This window comes from Oncorhynchus masou, chromosome 2 (genome assembly GCF_036934945.1).
Source record: "Oncorhynchus masou masou isolate Uvic2021 chromosome 2, UVic_Omas_1.1, whole genome shotgun sequence".
Classification (NCBI taxonomy): Eukaryota; Metazoa; Chordata; class Actinopteri; order Salmoniformes; family Salmonidae; genus Oncorhynchus; species Oncorhynchus masou.
Genome location: NC_088213.1, coordinates 29,093,896 through 29,113,802, shown reverse-complemented (window position 1 = coordinate 29,113,802; position 19,907 = coordinate 29,093,896). Strand labels below are relative to the sequence as shown.

Below are 19,907 nucleotides of genomic sequence, written 5' to 3'. Positions count from 1 at the left end.
TAAATGTTATCACTTTTCTAAATGTAATACATTTATTTAACTTCTTGCGTCGAGCAATCCCGTATCCGGGAGCCTAATCATAGCCTCAAGCTCATTAGCTGAACGCAACGTTAACTATTCATGAAAATCGCAAATGAAAAGAAATAAATATATTCACTCACAAGCTTAGCCTTTTGTTAACAACACTGTCATCTCAGATTTTCAAAATATGCTTTTCAACCATAGCTACACAAGCATTTGTGTAATAGAATTGATAGCTACCATAGCATTAGCCTAGCATTCAGCAGGCAACACTTCAGCAGGCAACAAGAAAAGCATTCAAATAAAATCATTTACCTTTGAAGAACTTCGGATGTTTTCAATGAGGAGACTCAGTTAGATAGCAAATGTTCAGTTTTTCAAAAAAGATGATTTGTGTAGGAGAAATCGCTCCGTTTTGTTCATCACGTTTGGCTAAGAAAAAAAACGAAAATTCAGTCAATACAACGCCGAACTTCTTTCCAAATTAACTCCATAATATCGACAGAAACATGGCAAACGTTGTTTGGAATCAATCCTTAAGGTGTTTTTCACATATCTATTCGATGATAAATCATTCGTGGCAGTTGTGTTTCTCCTCTGAAGAAAATGGAAAAATGCACGCAGCTGGAGATTACGCAATAATTTTGACGGAGGACACCAAGCGGACACCTGGTAAATGTAGTCTCTTATGGTCAATCTTCCAATGATATGCCTACAAATACGTCACAATGCTGCAGACACCTTGGGGAAACGACAGAAAGTGTAGGCTCATTCCTGGCGCATTAATAACCTCTTGATGCTATGGGGGCGCTATTTCATTTTTGGATAAAAAGATGTGCTCGTTTTAAGCGCAATATTTTGTCACAAAAAGATGCTCGACTATGCATATAATTGATAGCTTTGGAAAGAAAACACTCTGACGTTTCCAGAACTGCAAAGATATTCTCTGTGGGTGCCCTAGAACGGGAGCTACATCTTGGCAAAACCAAGATGAAATGGCATCCAGGAAACCAGCAGGATTTTTGAGGCTCCGTTTTCCATTGTCTCCTTATATGGCTGTGAATGCGAGAGGAATGACCTCCTTAGATTTCGTTGGTAGGATATTCGTGATCTTACCTCGTCTAGTTTATTGTCCAATGATTGCACGTTGGCGAGTAGTATTGACGGTAATGGCAGCTTTCCCACTCACCTTTTCCGGGTCTTGACCAGGCATCCGGCACTTTGTCCTCTGTACCTGCGTCGCCTCCTCTTGCAAATAATGGGGATGATGGCACTGTCGGGTGTTTGGAGAATGTCTTGTGCATCTTGAAGAAAAAATCTTCATCTAATCCGAGGTGAGTGATCGCTGTCCTGATATCCAGAAGCTATTTTTTGCCGTAAGATACGGTTGCAGAAACATTATGTACAAAATAAGTTACAAATAATGTGAAAAAAACACAATTGGTTGGGCTCCCGTAAAACTGCTGCCATTTCTTCCGGCGCCATTTTGCGACTTCATGTACTACCTCCCTTATTTTGATGGCCATGGAATAGTCCTAAAAGTGCAAAACCCATCAATCTGGCACTCCAGGCAGGCTCAAGCAAATGCTCAAAGTATTTAAATGATTTCAAATCTGTATGGCAGATCTGGTTGACACCAGGGCAAATGGTGTCAAATGTACATGTTGAGAAAACTTGCTTAAGACCTGAAGACTTGCATTAGCTCCACAAGCTAACACCTTGGCTTCAGCTCAGCGAGAGGCTATCAAAGTCTTGTGTGTGCAGAACTAACCCAGTCAGTAGCACCAGCAATGATCAAGCTCAATCCAACCAGATATTTCTACTATAATACTGTAATGAAAACATGACTTTTGTTGTGAATATTACATATGACTGATGTTTAATGTGGAATTAAAGATACTGTAACATTCATGAAGGGGTTTTGAATAATTTCATAAAGGAATATGTACAATCGTTGCTCCACTAAAAGTTTTGTGATTACGCTGCGGGACTTTGTGGTTTAGGTCATTTGTGGTTTAGTAGGGTACCCTGCGTCACCACTTCATTGCTCCAGACGAGCGCAAGGGGGAGTTAGAGCACTGATTATGCTTTTGGGTCCTACTGTGTCTCTCTCTAATTGCTTGTCATTTTCGGTCACAACTTGCAGACTTGTTTACGTGTTGCTGTGCGTTTTGTTGCCAACCTTACTTTGCTACCTGACAACTTTATGGTTTTTACTTTTTAATTACCATTTATATTTTTTGTTTTTCCCTCACCCAACTGTTTTTCATTCAACTTTTTCACTCTGGACGTTTTATCTGGACATGGTTCGTCAGGACTTCCAACAGCTGAAGCTAAGTAGTAACATTAACATGATGACTTCTAATTGCAGTCGCTGTACACATAATATACAGGAGAACGATCGCCTTACGGCGAGGATAGCTGTGCTGCAAGCCCAGCTTCAGACGCAATCGTTAGCCAAGGGTAATTTCAGTGTAGGAAAGGATGAAACAGCGTCTGTGCCACCAGTAAGTACAGATAGTAACGTTAGTATAAATCCCCTCGAACGGTCCCCGCAGCCGGACAACTTTCTCATGGCTACTGGAGGGAATTGCTGTAGGAATGCTCAACCCGTGTCGCTCATTCAGCCGACAGAAACTTTCAACCGGTGGTCCCCATTAAGCACCGAGTCGGCCGAGCCTTCTCTGGTCTCTACTTCTCCCGTTACAGGGTCTGAGATGCCGAAGGCTCCCACCATTAGCTCTGACAAGTTGAAAACCCTAGTCATTGGCGACTCCATTACCCGCAGTATTAGACTTAAAATGAATCATCCAGTGATCATACACTGTTTACCAGGGGGCAGGCCTACCGACATTAAGGCTATTCTGAAGATGGTGCTGGCTAAAGCTAGAACTGGTGAGTGTAGAGAGTATAGAGAGTATAGAGATATTGTTATCCACGTCGGCACCAACGATGTTAGGATGAAACAGTCAGAGGTCACCAAGCGCAACATAGCTTCAGTGTGTAAATCAGCTAGAAAGATGTGTCGACATCGTGCAATTGTCTCTGGCCCCCTCCCAGTTAGGGGGAGTGATGAGCTCGACAGCAGTCTCACAACTCAATCTCTGGTTGAAAACTGTTTTCTGCCCCTCCCAAAATATAGAATTTGTAGATAATTGGCCCTGTTTCTTGGACTCACCCACAAACAGGACAAAGCCTGGCCTGTTGAGGAGTGACAGACTCCATCATAGCTGGAGGGGTGCTCTCATCTTATCTACGAACTTAGACAGGGCTCTAACTCCCCGAGCTCAACAATGAAATAGGGTGCAGGCCAGGCAGCAAGCTGTTAGCCAGCCTACCAGCTTAGTGGAGTCTGCCATTAGCACAGTCAGTGTAGTCAGCTCAGCTATCCCCATTGAGACCGTGTCTGTGTCTCGACCTCGGTTGGGCAAAACTAAACATGGCGGTGTTCGCCTTAGCAATCTCACTAGAATAAAGACCTCCTCCATTTTTGAAAGAGATCGTGATACCTCACATCTCAAAATAGGGCTACTTAATGTTAGATCCCTTACTTCAAAGGCAATTATAGTCAATGAACTAATCACTGATCATAATCTTGATGTGATTGGCCTGACTGAAACATGGCTTAAGCCTGATGAATTTACTGTGTTAAATGAGGCCTCACCTCCTGGTTACACTAGTGACCATATCCCCCGTGCATCCCGCAAAGGCGGAGGTGTTGCTAACATTGACGATAGCAAATTTCAATTTACAAAAAAATAACTATGTTTTCGTCTTTTAAGCTTCTACTCATGAAATCTATGCAGCCTACCCAATCATTTTTCATAGCTACTGTTTACAGTCCTCCTGGGCCATACCTAGCAGTCGTCACTGAGTTCCCATCGGACCTTGTAGTCATAGCAGATAATATTCACATTTTTGGTGACTTTAATATTCACATGGAAAAGTCCACAGACCCACTCCAAAAGGCTTTCGGAGCCACCATCGACTAGCTCCGAAAGCCAATCAATGGTGGGTTTTGTCCAACATGTCTCTGGACCGACTCACTGCCACAGTCATACTCTGGTCCTAGTTTTGTCCCATGGAATAAATGTTGTGGATCTTAATGTTTGTCCTCATAACCCTAGACTATCGGACCACCATTTTATTACATTTGCAATCGCAACAAATAATCTGCTCAGACTCCAAGGAGCATCAAATGTCATGCTATAAATTCTCAGACAACCCAAAGATTTCTTGATGCCCTTCCAGACTCCCTCTGCCTACCCAAGGACGTCGGAGGACAAAAATCAGTTAACCACCTAACTGAGGAACTCCATTTAACCTTGCGCAATACCCTAGATGCAGTTGCACACCTAAAAACTAAAAACAATTGTCACAAGAAACTAGCTCCCTGGTATACAGAAAACGGAAATGGCGTCACACCAAACTGGAAGTCTTCCGACTAGCTTGGAAAGACAGAACTGTGCAGAATCGAAGAGCCCTCACTGCTGCTCAATCATCCTATTTTTCCAACTTAATTGAGGAAAATAATTGAGGAAAATGTGTTTTTGATACTGTCGCTGAGCTAACTAAAAAGCAGCATTCCCCAAGAGAGGATGGCTTTCAATTCAGCTGTAATAAATTCATTCAACTTCTTTGAGGAACAGATCATGATCATTAGAAAGCAAATTACAGACTCCTCTTTAAATCTGTGTATTCCTCCAAAGCTCAGTTGTCCTGATTCTGCACAACTCTGACAGGACCTAGGATCAAGGGAGACACTCAAGTGTTTTGGTACTATATCTCTAGACATAATAATGAAAATAATCATGGCCTCTAAACCTTCAAGCTGCATACTAGACCCTATTCCAACTAAACTACTGAAAGAGCTGCTTCCTGTGCTTGGCCCTCCTATGTGACCTTTTAATGGCGTCAGACCGAGGCTCTGCATCTGTCCTCGTGCTCCTAGACCTTAGTGTTGCTTCTGATACCATCGATCACCACATTTGTTTTGGAGAGATTGGAAACCCAAATTGGTCTACACGGACAAGTTCTGGCCTGGTTTAGATCTTATCTGTCGGAAAGATATCAGTTTGTCTCTGTGAATGGTTTTTCCTCTGACAAATCAACTGTAAATGTCGGTGTTCATCAAGGTTCCGTTTTAGGACCACTATTGTTTTTACTATATATTTTACCTCTGTGGGATGTCATTCAAAAACATAATGTTAACTTTCACTGCTATGTGGACGACACATAGTTGTACATTTCGATGAAACATGGTGAAACCCCAAAATTGCCCTCGCTAGAAGCCTGTGTTTCAGAAGGAAGTGGATGGCTGCAAACATTCTACTTTTAAGACAAAACAGAGATGCTTGTTCTAGGTCCCAAGAAACAAAGAGATCTTCTGTTGAATCTTACAATTAATCTTGATGGTTGTACAGTCGTCTCAAATAAAACTGAAGGACGCCAGCGTTACTCTGGACCCTGATCTCTCTTTTGACGAACATATCAAACTGTTTCAAGGACAGCTTTTTTCCATCTACGTAACATTGCAAAAATCAGAAACTTTCTGTCCAAAAATGATGCAGAAGAATTAATCCATGCTTTTGTTACTTCTAGGGTAGACTACTGCAATGCTCTACTTTCCGGCTACCCAGATAAAGCACGAATTAAACTTCAGTTAGTGCTAAATACGGCTGCTAGAATCCTGAATAGAACCCCAAAATGTGGTGATATTACTCCAGTGCTAGCCTCCCTATACTAGCTTCCTGTTAAGGCAAGGGCTGATTTCAAGGTTTTACTGCTAACCTACAAAGCATTACATGGGCTTGCTCCTACCAATCTTTCCGATTTGGTCCTGCCGTACATACCTACACGTATGTTACTGTCACAAGACGCACAATTGTCCCTAAAATTTCTAAGCAAACAGCTGGAGGCAGGGCTTTCTCCTATAGAGCTCCATTTTTATGGAGTGGTCTGCCTACCCATGTGAGAGACACAGACTCGGTCTCAACCTTTAAGTCTTTACTGAAGATCTCTTCAGTAGGTCATATGATTGAGTGTAGTCTTGCCCAATAATGTGAAGGTGAACGGAAAAGCTCTAGAGCAACGAACCACCCTTGCTGTCTCTTCCTGGCCGGTTCCCCTCTCTCCACTGGGATTCTCTGCCTCTAACCCTATTACAGGGGCTGAGTCACCGGCTTACTGGTGCGCTTCCATGCCATCCCTAGGAAGGGTGCGTCACTTGAGTGAGTTGAGTCGATGACGTGGTCTTCCTTTCTGGGTTGGCGCTGCAGTAGTTTATGTGTCGGGGGGCTAGGGTCAGTCTGTTATATCTGGAGTATTTCTCCTGTCTTATCCGGTGTCCTGTGTGAATTTAAGTATGCTCTCTCTAATTCTCTGTTTCTCTCTCTCAGAGGACCTGAGCCCTAGGACCATGCCTCAGGACAGCCTGGCATGATGACTCATTGCTGTCCCCAGTCCACCCGGCTGTGCTGCTGCTCCAGTTTCAACTGTTCTGCCTGCGGCTATGGAACCTTGACCTGTTCACCGGACGTGTTACCTGTTCCAGACCTGCTCTTTTCAACTCTCTAGAGACAGTAGGAGTGGTAGAGATACTCTCAATGATCGGCTATGAAAAGCCAACTGACATTTACCCTGAGGTGCTGACGTGTTGCACCCTCGACAACGACTATAATTATTATTATTTGACCATGCTGGTCATTTGTGAACATTTGAACATCTTGGCCATGTTCTGTTATAATCTCCTCCCGGCATAGGCAGAAGATGACTGGCCATCCCTCATAGCCTGGTTCCTCTCTAGGTTTCTTCCTAGGTTTTGGAGTTTTGCCTGGCCACCGTGCTTCTACACCTGCATTGCTTGCTGTTTGGGGTTTTAGGCTGGGTTTCTGTACAGCACTTTTATATATCAGCTGATGTAAGACGGGCTATATAAATACATTCAATTTGATTTTGATTTGATTTAACTTCTTGGTGACAGGGGGGCAGTATTGAGTAGCTTGGATGAATAAGTCGCCCAGAGTAAACTGCCTGCTACTCTGTCCCAGATGCTAATATATGCATAGTATTAGTAGTATTGGATATAAAACACTGCATTTTCTAAAATTGTTTGAATGATGCCTGTGAGTATAACAGAATTCATATGGCAGGCGAAAACCTGAGAAAAAAATCCATCAGGAAGTGGGAAATCTGAGGTTTGTAGTTTTTCAACTCAGCCCCCATTGAAGATACAGGGTGATATTAGTTATGTTTCACTTCCCAAGGCTTCCACTAGATGTCAACAGTATTTAGAACCTGTTTTGAGGATTATATTCTAAAGGAGGGGCTCATAAGGGATCTTTGAGTGAGTGCCTCAGTCTGGCTCGCTCATGTGAAAGTTCGCTACGTTCCACTTCATTTGTACAGACAAAGGAATTGTCCGGTTGGAACATTAATTCAGTTTTATGTTAAAAACATCCTAAAGATTGATTCCATACTTAGTTTGGCATGTTTCTATGGGCTGTAACGGAACTTTAGGAAATTTCATCCGAAGTTCGGCGCAACCTGAACCCGCTTTTGGATTTGTTTATCAAACTCCCTAACAAAAGAAGATATTTGGCCATAACTGATGGACATTATCGAACAAATCAAACATTTATGGTGGAACTGGGATTTCTGGGAGTGCATTCTGATGAAGATCATCAAAGGTAAGTAAATATTTAAAATGCTATTTCTGAGTAATGTTGACTACCCAATATGGCAGGTATCTTTATGGCTGCTTTGCTGTCTAAAGGCTGTACTCAGATTATTGCATTCTCCGCACAGTTTTTTTGAAATCTGACACAGCGGTTGCATTAAGGAGAGGTTTATCTAAAGTTCCATGTATAATAGTCGTATCTTTATCAATGTTTATTATGAGTATTTCTGTAAATTGATGTGGCTCTCTGCAAAATCACCACATGTTTTAGAACTACTGAACGTAACGCGTCAATGTAAACTCAAACAAAACATACATGTATTACGTAACATGAAGTCCTATGAGTGTCATCTGATGAAGATCATCAAAGGTTAGTGATTACATTTATCTCTTCTACTTTTTGTGACTCCTGTCTTTGGCTGGAAAAATGGCTGTGTTTATTCTGTGGCTTGGTGGTGACCTAACATAATTGTTTGTGGTGCTTCGCTGTAAATCCTTTTTGAAATCAGAGACTGTGCCTGGATTAACAAGAATTTTATCCTTAAAATGGTGTAAAATACTTGTATGCTTGAGGAATTTTAATTATGAGATTATTGTTGTTTTGAATTTGGCGCCCTGCACTTTCACTGGCTGTTGCCGGGGGGGGGGAATAATATAAAGAATAATAATAATAATTACTGTATTTTTTTTAATTTAACCTTCATTTAACCAGGTAGGCTAGTTGAGAACAAGTTCTCATTTGCAACTGCGACCTGGCCAAGATAAAGCATAGCAGTGTGAACAGACAACACAGAGTTACGGATGGAGTAAACAATTAACAAGTCAATAACACAGTAGAGAAAAAAAGAGTCTATTTACATTGTGTGCAAAAGGCATGATGAGGTAGGCAAATAATTACAATTTTGCAGATTAACACTGTAGTGATAAATGATCAGATGGTCATGTACAGGTAGAGATATTGGTGTGCAACAAAGCAGAAAAGTAAATAAATATAAACAGTATGGGGATGAGGTAGGTAAAATTGGGTGGGCTATTTACCGATAGACTATGTACAGCTGCAGTGATCGGTTAGCTACTCAGATAGCAGATGTTTGAAGTTGGTGAGGGAGATAAAAGTCTCCAACTTCAGCGATTTTTGCAATTCGTTCCAGTCACAGGCAACAGAGAACTGGAACGAAAGGCGGCCAAATGAGGTGTTGGCTTTAGGGATGATCAGTGAGATACACCTGCTGGAGCGCGTGATACGGGTGGGTGTTGCCATCGTGACCAGTGAACTGAGATAAGGCGGAGCTTTAACTAGCATGGACTTGTAGATGACCTGGCGACGAATATGTAGCGGGGGCCAGCCGACTGGAGCATACAGGTCGCAGTGGTGGGTGGTATAAGGTGCTTTAGTAACAAAACGGATGGCACTGTGATAAACTGCATCCAGTTTGCTGAGTAGAGTGTTGGAAGCTATTTTGTAGATGACATAGCCGAAGTCGAGGATCGGTAGGATAGTCAGTTTTACTAGAGTAAGTTTGGCGGCGTGAGTGAAGGAGGCTTTGTTGCGGAATAGAAAGCCGACTAGATTTGATTTTAGATTGGAGATGTTTGATATGAGTCTGGAAGGAGAGTTTACAGTCTAGCCAGAAACCTAGGTACTTATAGATGTCCAAATATTCTAGGTCGGAACCATCCAGGGTGGTGATGCTCGTCGGGCGTGCAGGTGCAGGCAGCGAACGGTTGAAAAAGCATGCATTTCGTTTTACTAGCGTTTAAGAGCAGTTGGAGGCCATGGAAGGAGTGCTGTATGGCATTGAAGCTTGTTTGGAGGTTAGATAGCACAGTGTCTAAGAACGGGCCGGAAGTATACAGAATGGTGTCGTCTGCGTAGAGGTGGATCAGGGAATCGCCCGCAGCAAGAGCAACATCATTGATATATACAGAGAAAAGAGTCGGCCCGAGAATTGAACCCTGTGGCACCCCCATAGAGACTGCCAGAGGACCGGACAGCATGCCCTCCGATTTGACACAGTGAACTCTGTCTGCAAAGTAGTTGGTGAACCAGGCAAGGCAGTCATCAGAAAAACCGAGGCTACTGAGTCTGCCGATAAGAATATGGTGATTGACAGAGTCGAAAGCCTTGGCAAGGTCGATCAAGACGGCTGCACAGTACTGTCTTTTATCGATGGCGGTTATGATATCGTTTAGGACCTTGAGCGTGGCTGAGGTGCACCCGTGACCGGCTCGGAAACCAGATTGCACAGCGGAGAAGGTACGGTGGGATTCGAGATGGTCAGTGACCTGTTTGTTGACTTGGCTTTCGAAGACCTTAGATAGGCAGGGCAGGATGGATATAGGTCTGTAACAGTTTGGGTCCAGGGTGTCTCCCCCTTTGAAGAGGGGGATGACTGCGGCAGCTTTCCAATCCTTGGGGATCTCAGACAATATGAAAGAGAAGTTGAATAGGCTGGTAATAGGGGTTGCGACAATGGCGGCGGATAGTTTCAGAAATAGAGGGTCCAGATTGTCAAGCCCAGCTGATTTGTACGGGTCCAGGTTTTGCAGCTCTTTCAGAACATCCGCTCTCTGGATTTGGGTAAAGGAGAACCTGGAGAGGCTTGGGCGAGTAGCTGCGGGGTGGGGGGGGGGGGTGGCGGGGCTGTTGGCCTAGGTTGGAGTAGCCAGAAGGAAGGCATGGCCAGCCGTCGAGAAATGCTTGTTGAAGTTTTCGATAATCATGGATTTATCGGTGGTGACCGTGTTACCTAGCCTCAGTGCAGTGGGCAGCTGGGAGGAGGTGCTCTTGTTGTCCATGGACTTCACAGTGTCCCAGAACTTTTTGGAGTTAGAGCTACAGGATGCAAATTTCTGCCTGAAGAAGCTGGCATTTGCTTTCCTGACTGACTGTGTGTATTGGTTCCTGACTTCCCTGAACAGTTGCATATCGCAGGGACTATTCGATGCTATTGCAGTCCGCCACAGGATGTTTTTGTGCTGGTCGAGGGCAGTCAGGTCTGGAGTGAACCAAGGGCTATATGTGTTCTTAGTTTTGCATTTTTTGAACGGAGCATGCTTATCTAAAATGGTGAGGAAGTTACTTTTAAAGAATGACCAGGCATCCTCAACTGACGGGATTGAGGTCAATGTCCTTCCAGGATACCCGGGCCAGGTCGATTAGAAAGGCGTGCTCACAGAAGTGTTTTAGGGAGCGTTTGACAGTGATGAGGGGTGGTCGTTTGACTGCGGGTCCGTAGCGGATACAGGCAATGAGGCAGTGATCGCTGAGATCCTGGTTGAAGACAGCGGAGGTGTATTTGGAGCGCCAGTTGGTCAGGATGACGTCTATGAGGGTGCCCTTGTTTACAGATTTAGGGATGTACCTGGTACCTAGCTTAGATTGTAGGACTGCCGGGGTGTTAAGCATATCCCAGTTTAGGTTACCTAACAGAACAAACTCTGAAGCTAGATGGGGGGCAATCAATTCACAAATGGTGTCCAGGGCACAGCTGGGAGCTGAGGGGGTCGGTAGCAGGCGGCAACAGTGAGAGACTTATTTCTGGAGAGAGTAATTTTTAAAATTAGTAGTTCAAACTGTTTGGGTATGGACCTGGAAGGTATGACATTACTTTGCAGGCTATCTCTGCAGTAGACTGCAACTCCTCGCCCTTTGGCAGTTCTATCTTGACGGAAAATGTTATAGTTGGGTATGGAAATCTCAGAATTTTTGGTGGCCTTCCTGAGCCAGGATTCAGACACGGCAAGGACATCAGGGTTAGCAGAGTGTGCTAAAGCAGTGAGTCAAACAAACTTAGGGAGGAGGCTTCTGATGTTGACAAGCACGAAACCAAGGCTTTTTCGATCACAGAAGTCAACAAATGAGGGTGCCTGGGGACATGCAGGGCCTGGGTTTACCTCCACATCACCCGCGGAACAGAGGAGGAGTAGTATGAGGGTGCGGCTAAAGGCTATCAAAACTGGTCGCCTAAAGCGTTGGGGACAAAGAATAAAAGGAGCAGATTTCTGGGCATGGTAGAATATATTCAGGGCATAATATGCAGACAGGGGTATGGTGGGGTGCGGGTACAGCGGAGGTAAGCCCAGGCACTGGGTGATGATAAGAGAGGTTGTATCTCTGGACATGCTGGTTGTAATGGAGGTCACCGCATGTGTGGGAGGTGGGACAAAGGAGGTATCAGGGGTATGAAGAGTGGAACTAGGGGCTCCATTGTAAGCTAAAACAATGATAACTAACCTGAACAACAGTATACAAGGCATATTGACATTTGAAAGAGACATACAGCGAGGCATACAGTAATCACAGGTGTTGATTGGGAGAGCTAGCTAAACCAGTAGGTGAGACAACAACAGCTAATCAGCTAGCACAACAACAGCAGGTAAAATGGTGTTGACTAGGCAACGGGGCCGACAGATAAAACATAAACAAGCAGAATGGAGTACCGTGATTAATGGACAGTCCAGCGTGCATCAGCTATGTAGCCAAGTGATCAGTGTCCAAGGGGCAGGGAAGCTGGATTGGTGAGTGTTAACCAGGTTAAAAAAACTAACAATGACTAAATAGCTTGTAGCTAGTTAGCTGGTTGGCTTCTGGAGGTTCTTGAATGTGTTCTAAAAATTAAAAATAATAGCGATTCCGTATCACATTGGGTGAGGCAGGTTACCGGAAGGTATAATCGAATTAAAAATCGAAAAGAGATTGAAAGTAAATATGGGTCCAGTGAGTGGTTGGGCTGGCTGGGGACACGGCGATTCAGACAGTTAGCAGGCCTGTGCTAACAAGCTAACAGTTAGTAGGCCAGGGCTAAACAAGCTAGCAGTTAGCAGGCCGAATTAGCAAGCAAGCAGATAGCAAGGGCTAGAAAGTTAGCCTTTGGGGGACATCGCGATGGGGGTTGAGTCTGTTTATGCCTCTTCATGCGGTGACATTGATAGACCGGTCGTGGGTCTGGAAATTGTAGCCCAGGAGTATGCTTCGGTGGTAGCACAGGAGTTCTGGTCGGGCTAGCTCCCAGCTAAGTGGGTGGAACCGCTAGCCAGGAGTAGTCATCCGGGGTTGCGGTTAGCTAGTTGTGAAGATCCAGATGAAAAAGTTCAGTTTGCGGTGGGAATCCGGGGATAAAAATAATAGGTCCGTTATGCTCTGGTTAGAGTCGCGTTGCTCGAACTGGCGAGAGCTTTCCGAGCTAAAGGTTAGCTGATGACCGCTAGCAATGGTTTGCTGACTGATAGCTGGTAGTTAGCTGGCTTGCTTCAGTTGAGGGGTTCCGGATCCGAAGTAAATATAAATACTTTAGAAAAAAAGCAGATCCATGCGCTACAGTTGAAACACTATGTTAAAAGCTGTGTGTGTGTGTGTGTGTGTGTGTGTGTGTGTGTGTGTGTGTGTGTGTGTGTGTGTGTGTGTGTGTGTGTGTGTGTGTGTGTGACTAGCATTGCCAAAAGACAAAGAGCTTTAATTACATGTCACCAGACCAAACCTCCAGCAGACCATGAAACAACGTCCCATAATCGTCCTCGGGACAAACTGGGAACTCCACAAAACCTCCATGGGACCATGACACAACGTCCCATAATTGTCCACGGAACAAACCGAGAACGAGACAAAACCTGCAGGAGACCATGACACAACGTCCCAAAATCATCCTCGGGACAAACCGGAAACTAGACAAAACCTCCAGGAGACTATGATACAATGCCCCAAAATCGTCCTCGGGACAAACCGGAAACTAGACAAAACCTCCAGGGAACCATGACACAACGTCCTTTGGGACGTCTCCGGGTCAAATTGCGAACTAGAAAAAATCTTGAGGGGACCATGACACAATGTTCCAAGAACATCCCCAGGACCAACTGGAATCTAGAAAAAAAACTCCAGGGACCATGACACAACATCCTGGCGACTTTTGTGACCTCCTAATGATTCATTATTGTTTGCGGGGAAATATTGCAGATGACATGTTTAATACCAGGGCCTACAGATTCATTCAGGTATTTTTTATCTGTGTGTGTGTGTATGTGTGTACATTTCAATGTGTGCTTGTGGGTGTCTCTATGTATGACTATTCCTGTATGATGTGCAAGAGCTTGTTAGTGTTGTAATTGGCAGTGGGTGGTGGTACTGTATGTGCATCACATTTGAAGTATTACATCAAAAATATATATATTTTGGTATGTTATTACATGATTGGATGACGTTATTACAGTATTCATGAAACCACTGGTTAATGTAATAACCACCGGTTAATGTAATAACTTACTCCATTTAGCGGGAAAATTATGTTTATCGGCAAGTTATAAACTCTACCGGGGGTATTACCAGATTTAAAAAAGTTATTACAAATAGAACGTTCATTTAAAAAATAAAATAATAATAATTGCTTTTATTTAACCAGGTAGGCCAGTTGAAAACAAGTTCTCATTTACAACTGAGACCTGGCCAAGATAAATCAAAGCAATGTGACAAAAACAACAACACAGAGTTACACATGGAATAAACAAGCATACAGTCAATAACACAACAGAAAGTCTGTATACAGTGTGTGCAAATGAAGTAAGGAGGTAAGGTAATAAATAGGCCATAGTGGCAAAGTAATTACAATTTAGCAATTAACACTGGAGTGATAGATGTGCAGATGAGGATGTGCAAGTAGAAATACTGGTGTGCAATAGAGCAAAAAGACAGAAACAAATATGGGATGAGGAATTTGATTGGATGGGCTATTTACAGATGGGGTGTGTACAGTTGCAGTGATCGGTAAGCTGCTCTGACAGCTGATGCTTAAAGTTAGTGAGGGAGATAAGACTCCAACTTCAGTGATTTATGTAGTCATTTCCTGTCATTGGCACCAGAGAACTGGAAGGAAAGGTCAGCCAAAGGAGAATTTGGCTTTGGGGATGTCCAGTGAAATATACTTGATGGAGGACGTGCTAAGGGTGGGTGTTGCTATGGTGACCAGTGAGCTGAGATAAGGCAGAGCTTTACCTAGCAAAGACTTATAGATGACCTGGAGCCAGTGGGTTTGGCTATGAATATGTAGCGAGGACCAGCCAATGAGAGAGTACAGGTTGCAGTGGTGGGTAGTATATGGGGCTTTGGTGACAAAACGGATGGCACTGTGATATACTGCATCCAATTTGCTGAGTAGAGTGTTGGCTGTTTTGTAAATGACATCGCCAAAGTCAAGGATCAGTAGGCTAGTCTGTTTTACGAGGGTATATTAGGCAGCATGAGTGAAGGAGGCTTTGTTGCAAAATAGGAAGCCGATTCTAGGTTTAATTTTGGATTGGAGAGTCTAACAGGAGAGTTATTACACTTACAAGTGTTATTTACATTTATCGTTGTTACAAGGTGCAAAAATGATTTATAATAAGGTCATAAATATAATATATATTGTAGAAGTTCCACCTTGTTAGAAGATTTTCTTTCCCGAAGCATTATAGGAGCTCAGTTTTCATTGATTTATTCCTATCACTCAAAGATTTCAGTCAGATTGTGCATGACTAGTTTAACAAATGGCTTCATAACATTGTTTGTTTAAAATAGTGTTTGTAAGGGAGGAGTATCAGTCCTCTGGTTATAAAACCTATACTCAACATATTATTGGCCAATTCACCTGCTGTGTGTTCTTGGCCTGAAAGCTCTGTCTCCCCCAGCTCATGTCTCACCACGCTAGAACCCGGAGGGCCTCATCAGCGCTGGGGACATGTCCTACAATATCCCCTGACATCTAAGTGTGAAAACACTTCCACCATCCGTCCTTCCCCCTCTCTCGCTCCCTCCCTTTTCCAGTCCAGGTGGAGCCGTCTGTGTAGGCAGGGAACGATATTTGCTCTAAACCTGGCTCGATGTGTGTGTGTGTGTGCGCACCGTACATGCATGCATTGCCAATTTCACACACCTGGGCTCTCCCTGACTGGCACAAGGCTCCTTTTCCCATTTTCACACACACACACACACACACACACACACACACACACACACACACAAACAGAATACAGAGGGGGCCATAAATAGAGGTATTAGAGGAAACGAGGTGAAAGTAATTGCGCTTCCTCCAAGATGATGCGTGAAACAGAACGACTCTGGCATGAGGGGTCTGAGAGGGGACAGATTATGTTGGGAGTTCTCTCTCACACACAGAGCGGCGAGGGTGAGAGCCAGCACAGGCAGCATATGGTGTTGATGTAAGTGTTCTGCCAGGTGTGGTTAAGTGTGTTGGCTCTGCTCTGCTCTAGGAGAGAGGATATCCTTGCACCTGTATATCACATGACTGCATCAATACACTCCCTATTCGCTGGGACTGCAGTGCCCATAGTGACTGACTGGTTGACTGACTCCATAATACGAATAGGGTATAAAAACCTACACTACTTTTGTGAACTTTGAGTGCAGCCTTCTCTTCTTCCTGTATCATGCAAACTTGAAACACAGTATAATCAAAATGTCTTTGACTTACACTGTGGATAAACGTATTAACTTTTATGGCTGCAGGGGCAGTATTCGTATAGCTTGGATGAAGAGGTGCCCAGAGTAAACTGCCTGCTCTTCAGTCATAGTTACTAATATATGCATAGTATTATTAGTATTGGATAGGAAACACTCTGAAGTGTCTAAAACTGCTTGAATTATGTCTTTGAGTATAACAGAACTCATATGGCAGGCAAAAAGCTGAGAAGTTCCACTTCCTGTTTGAATTTTTTTCTGAGGCTGGTAGATTTTCAAACAAGCTCCCATTGAAATTACAGCGAGATATGGATGAGTTTTCACTTCCTATGGCTTCCACTAGATGTCAACAGTCAATAGAACTTTGTCTGATGACTCTAATGTGAAGGGGAGCCGGAGGAGACAGGAATGAGTAACCACTGCCATGAGGTGACCACGCGCGTTCATGTGAGAGGCAGCTCGGTTCCATTGCTCATTTGAAGTCAATGTAATTCTCCGGTTGGAACGTTATTCAAGATGTACGTTTACAACATTCTTAAGATTGATTCAATACATCGTTTGACATGTTTCTACTGACTGTTACGGAACTTTTGGACATTTCGTCACGTTATAGTGGACGCGCTTTGTGACTTTGGAATTGTTTACCAAACGCGCTAACCAAAGTAGCTAATTGGACATAAATAACGGACATTATTGAACAAATCAAGAATGTATTGTGGACCTGGGATTCCTAGGACTGCATTCTGATGAAGTTCATCAAAGGTAAGGAAACATTTATCATGTATTTTCTGGTTTCTGTTGACTCCAACATGGCGGCTAATTTCACTTTTGTTCTGAGCGCCGTCTCAGATTATTGCATGAGTTTCTTTTTCCGTTAAGTTTTTTTGAAATCTGACACAGCGGTTGCATTAAGGAGAGGTATATCTATAATTCCATGTGTATAACTTGTATTATCAGACATTTATGATGACTATTTCTGTTGAATGATGTGGCTATGCAAAATCACTGGATGTTTTTGGAACTAGTGAATGTACTGCTCCAATGTAAACTCAGATTTTCTGATATAAATATGAACTTTATCAAACAAAACATGCATGTATTGTGTAACATGAAGTCCTATGAGTGTCATCTGAGGAAGATTATCAAAGGTTAGTGATTCATTTTATCTATATGTGCTTTTTCTCTCTCTCTCTTTGGCTGGTTAAATTGGCTGTGTATTTTAGTGAGTTGTTGGTGAGCTAACAATCGTTTGTGGTGCTTTCCCCGTGAATCCAATTTGAAATCGGACACTGTGGTGCGATTAACAACAAGACGACCTTGGAAACGATATAAGATACATTTATGTTTGAGGAATTTTAATTATGAGATTTCTGTTCTTTTAAATATGGCACCCTGTACTATCACTGGTTGTTGTTATATTTCTCCCGGTAACGGGATCTCAGGCATAACAAGTTAAAGGTTGAGTAAGTAGGAATTTTGTCCACAAATGTACCCATATTTCTATTATGTATTAGTGAACGCCATAATGTAGTTATTTAGTTAGAAACATCTCTCTATGAGCTGAAATCTTATTTTTCAAAGACATTTTAGCTGTTGGCTAGCTGTTCAGGCCGAACAGATTCACAAATCAAGGGTATTTGCCACACTGTGAAAACGTTGTCTCCCTCTGAGGCACATCTTACTAGGCAACCCCCTGCACTTGCCTGGGCAGGCCTGCTCTATACCTGGCTAAAGCATGTGTGAGAAATGTTCTAACAAACATTTGTGCTATGAAATCAAATAAATACTGCAATCTGACCTACAAAACTTATTTGCTAGATTCATGATAGACAAAGCAAGGAAGGTGAACTTCAAAACGTTATGTTGTTTTATTGGAATTTGCAGCTGTTGTTGGTACATTAAGTAATGAATCTGCTAGCTTCTGATAACTGACTACATCTTGAAATAACATTACTTTCACCTGAATAACTGAAGGTCATTTACAATTTAAAAAAATATGCATGTTGTAATATCTACATTTTCATTTTGTATCATTTCAATGACAAGTTGAATTGTTTTCTTACTTGGAAATTGCCAGCATAGTCCTCTTCTTTGTCTCCTTCCCTGCCCTCCCTCAGTGCGATGAGGGTGAAACCTCTGAAGTAAGCGGGACTGGATGCATACAGAGTCACTGGGGATCACAAACACACAGTCAGTGAAGAAAGCAAAATGATGCGGAACGTATTGATAGGTTTAATAAAGGTATGCAAAATCCTAAAGCACTAACCCTTCAGGATTCGTACCTCATAGGAATGGGATCTTTATAGGCTATATCAATCAGAATGGAAATTAGCTCTTCACTTGCTGAAACAACTGGCAATTGCTGCCATTACTCGTGTCATTATCATTACTGTATTGATATACACTAGCTTCCCTGAGATAATGTATTCAAATAAAACTGTGATGTGATGAGTGATTGAGCCAAAATGGGACTTTTGTTAGACTATTGAATCAAAATGTTAACTATAATGACCAATGAGTTTGCAGGTGGAGTCACCAAACATCAATTTGTAAGTCGCTCTGGATAAGAGCGTCTGCTAAATGACTTAAATGTAAATGTAAATGAAGTTAGAGCATTACAAGTTCCAAATATTTCAGCGATAAACAGACGCCTATGAAGTTACAGTATGAAGGCATTCTGGTCTGTGCCCAACTCCTCTTTCCACAAGAGAGTTTGACTTGTCATAACACAGCTCTGACTTCTAGGCTTATATCACTTCCTTATAAATTACCACAACACTGTGTCTTCACATGAGTTGAACACAAAAGAGAAATAGTGTAGAGGCAAAAAATACCCTATTGGGTGTCAGACAATGTGCGCGCAATAGGACGGAATACACTACCTCTGTAAGTGCTCCCAGGCTGATAATGTTCTGGGTCCCCCTCGACTCGGAGCCGAAAGTCGTTGTAGCCTTCATTCCGAGTGCCCTGGGCCCGTAATATCCGACTACAATATCCGTCTGACTTCCCAGCTCTCTCCGAGGGCTCCTCCGTGAAGATGAATCCCGCGTTGCACAGCGCAGTGGAGATAAAAAACTGTAATAGCAGAATGCACAGAAATATTCCCGCTCCTGCCATCGTGAAGCGGCAGCTATCGCTCCAGCTGATGCGGCGGTGAAATACGAGTGAGGATCAAGAGAGGAAAAAACGCTTGCTTCCCCACTCAAAACTCCAGGAATTGACGAAACTTGGCAATTGATAAGACTCCCCTCACTCGGGATACGAGGTAGCTGTCACCGCTAAAGGTAAATCCATCATGGAGAGATATAGAGTGCAGAGAAAGAATAGTTTACGACGTGCACTCGCTCTCGCAGAATCGCACACTGATTTGTTGAAGAGCGTCTGATGATCAGAGGGTCTAGTGTTTGCTTAACTGAGCGTGAGAGCCTACACAGGGTCAGGGGAAATAGTGGAGCAGTGTAGCGCGTAGCGCTGCTGTCTCCAAGGCATTGACGCAGGCTATGAGCCCAACGACCCAAGCCAACAGACTGGAAACAGACATTTCTACCAATGGCTGCAGTGGAGGGACGCGTTTGACGCTCTAGCTGGAACCTGCCTGTGTGTTTGCTCAGCCGCGGATCCCCCCGCCCCCAAGCCCCCTTAGCTGACCGCACAGACACAGACAGTTGCTCAAATAGTAATTAATAATGCATGCTAAACGGTTTCCTTTATGCCCCCCCCCCCTCCCTTCTGCACAGTCTATTGTGTGTGTGTCTGTGTTTG

General features: G+C 43.4%; 1 protein-coding gene across 2 annotated transcripts in view; it reads right to left on the bottom strand.

Annotated features, from left to right (window-relative positions):
- Positions 1–19,684, bottom strand: part of LOC135558346 (spondin-1-like) — a 149,325-nt gene extending 129,641 nt beyond the window's left edge. Inside the window, exons 1-2 of one of the 2 annotated variants that reach the window (XM_064992091.1) lie at positions 19,028–19,684; positions 18,209–18,315 (exon numbers count right to left, since the gene is read on the bottom strand). In XM_064992091.1, coding sequence (XP_064848163.1) covers positions 18,209–18,315; positions 19,028–19,262 — 342 coding nt within the window. In that variant the 5' untranslated portion in view covers positions 19,263–19,684. The remainder of the gene's footprint in view (positions 1–18,208; positions 18,316–19,027) is intronic. The other variant, XM_064992099.1, reaches the window with a different exon arrangement.
- Positions 19,685–19,907: the final 223 nt, after the last annotated feature.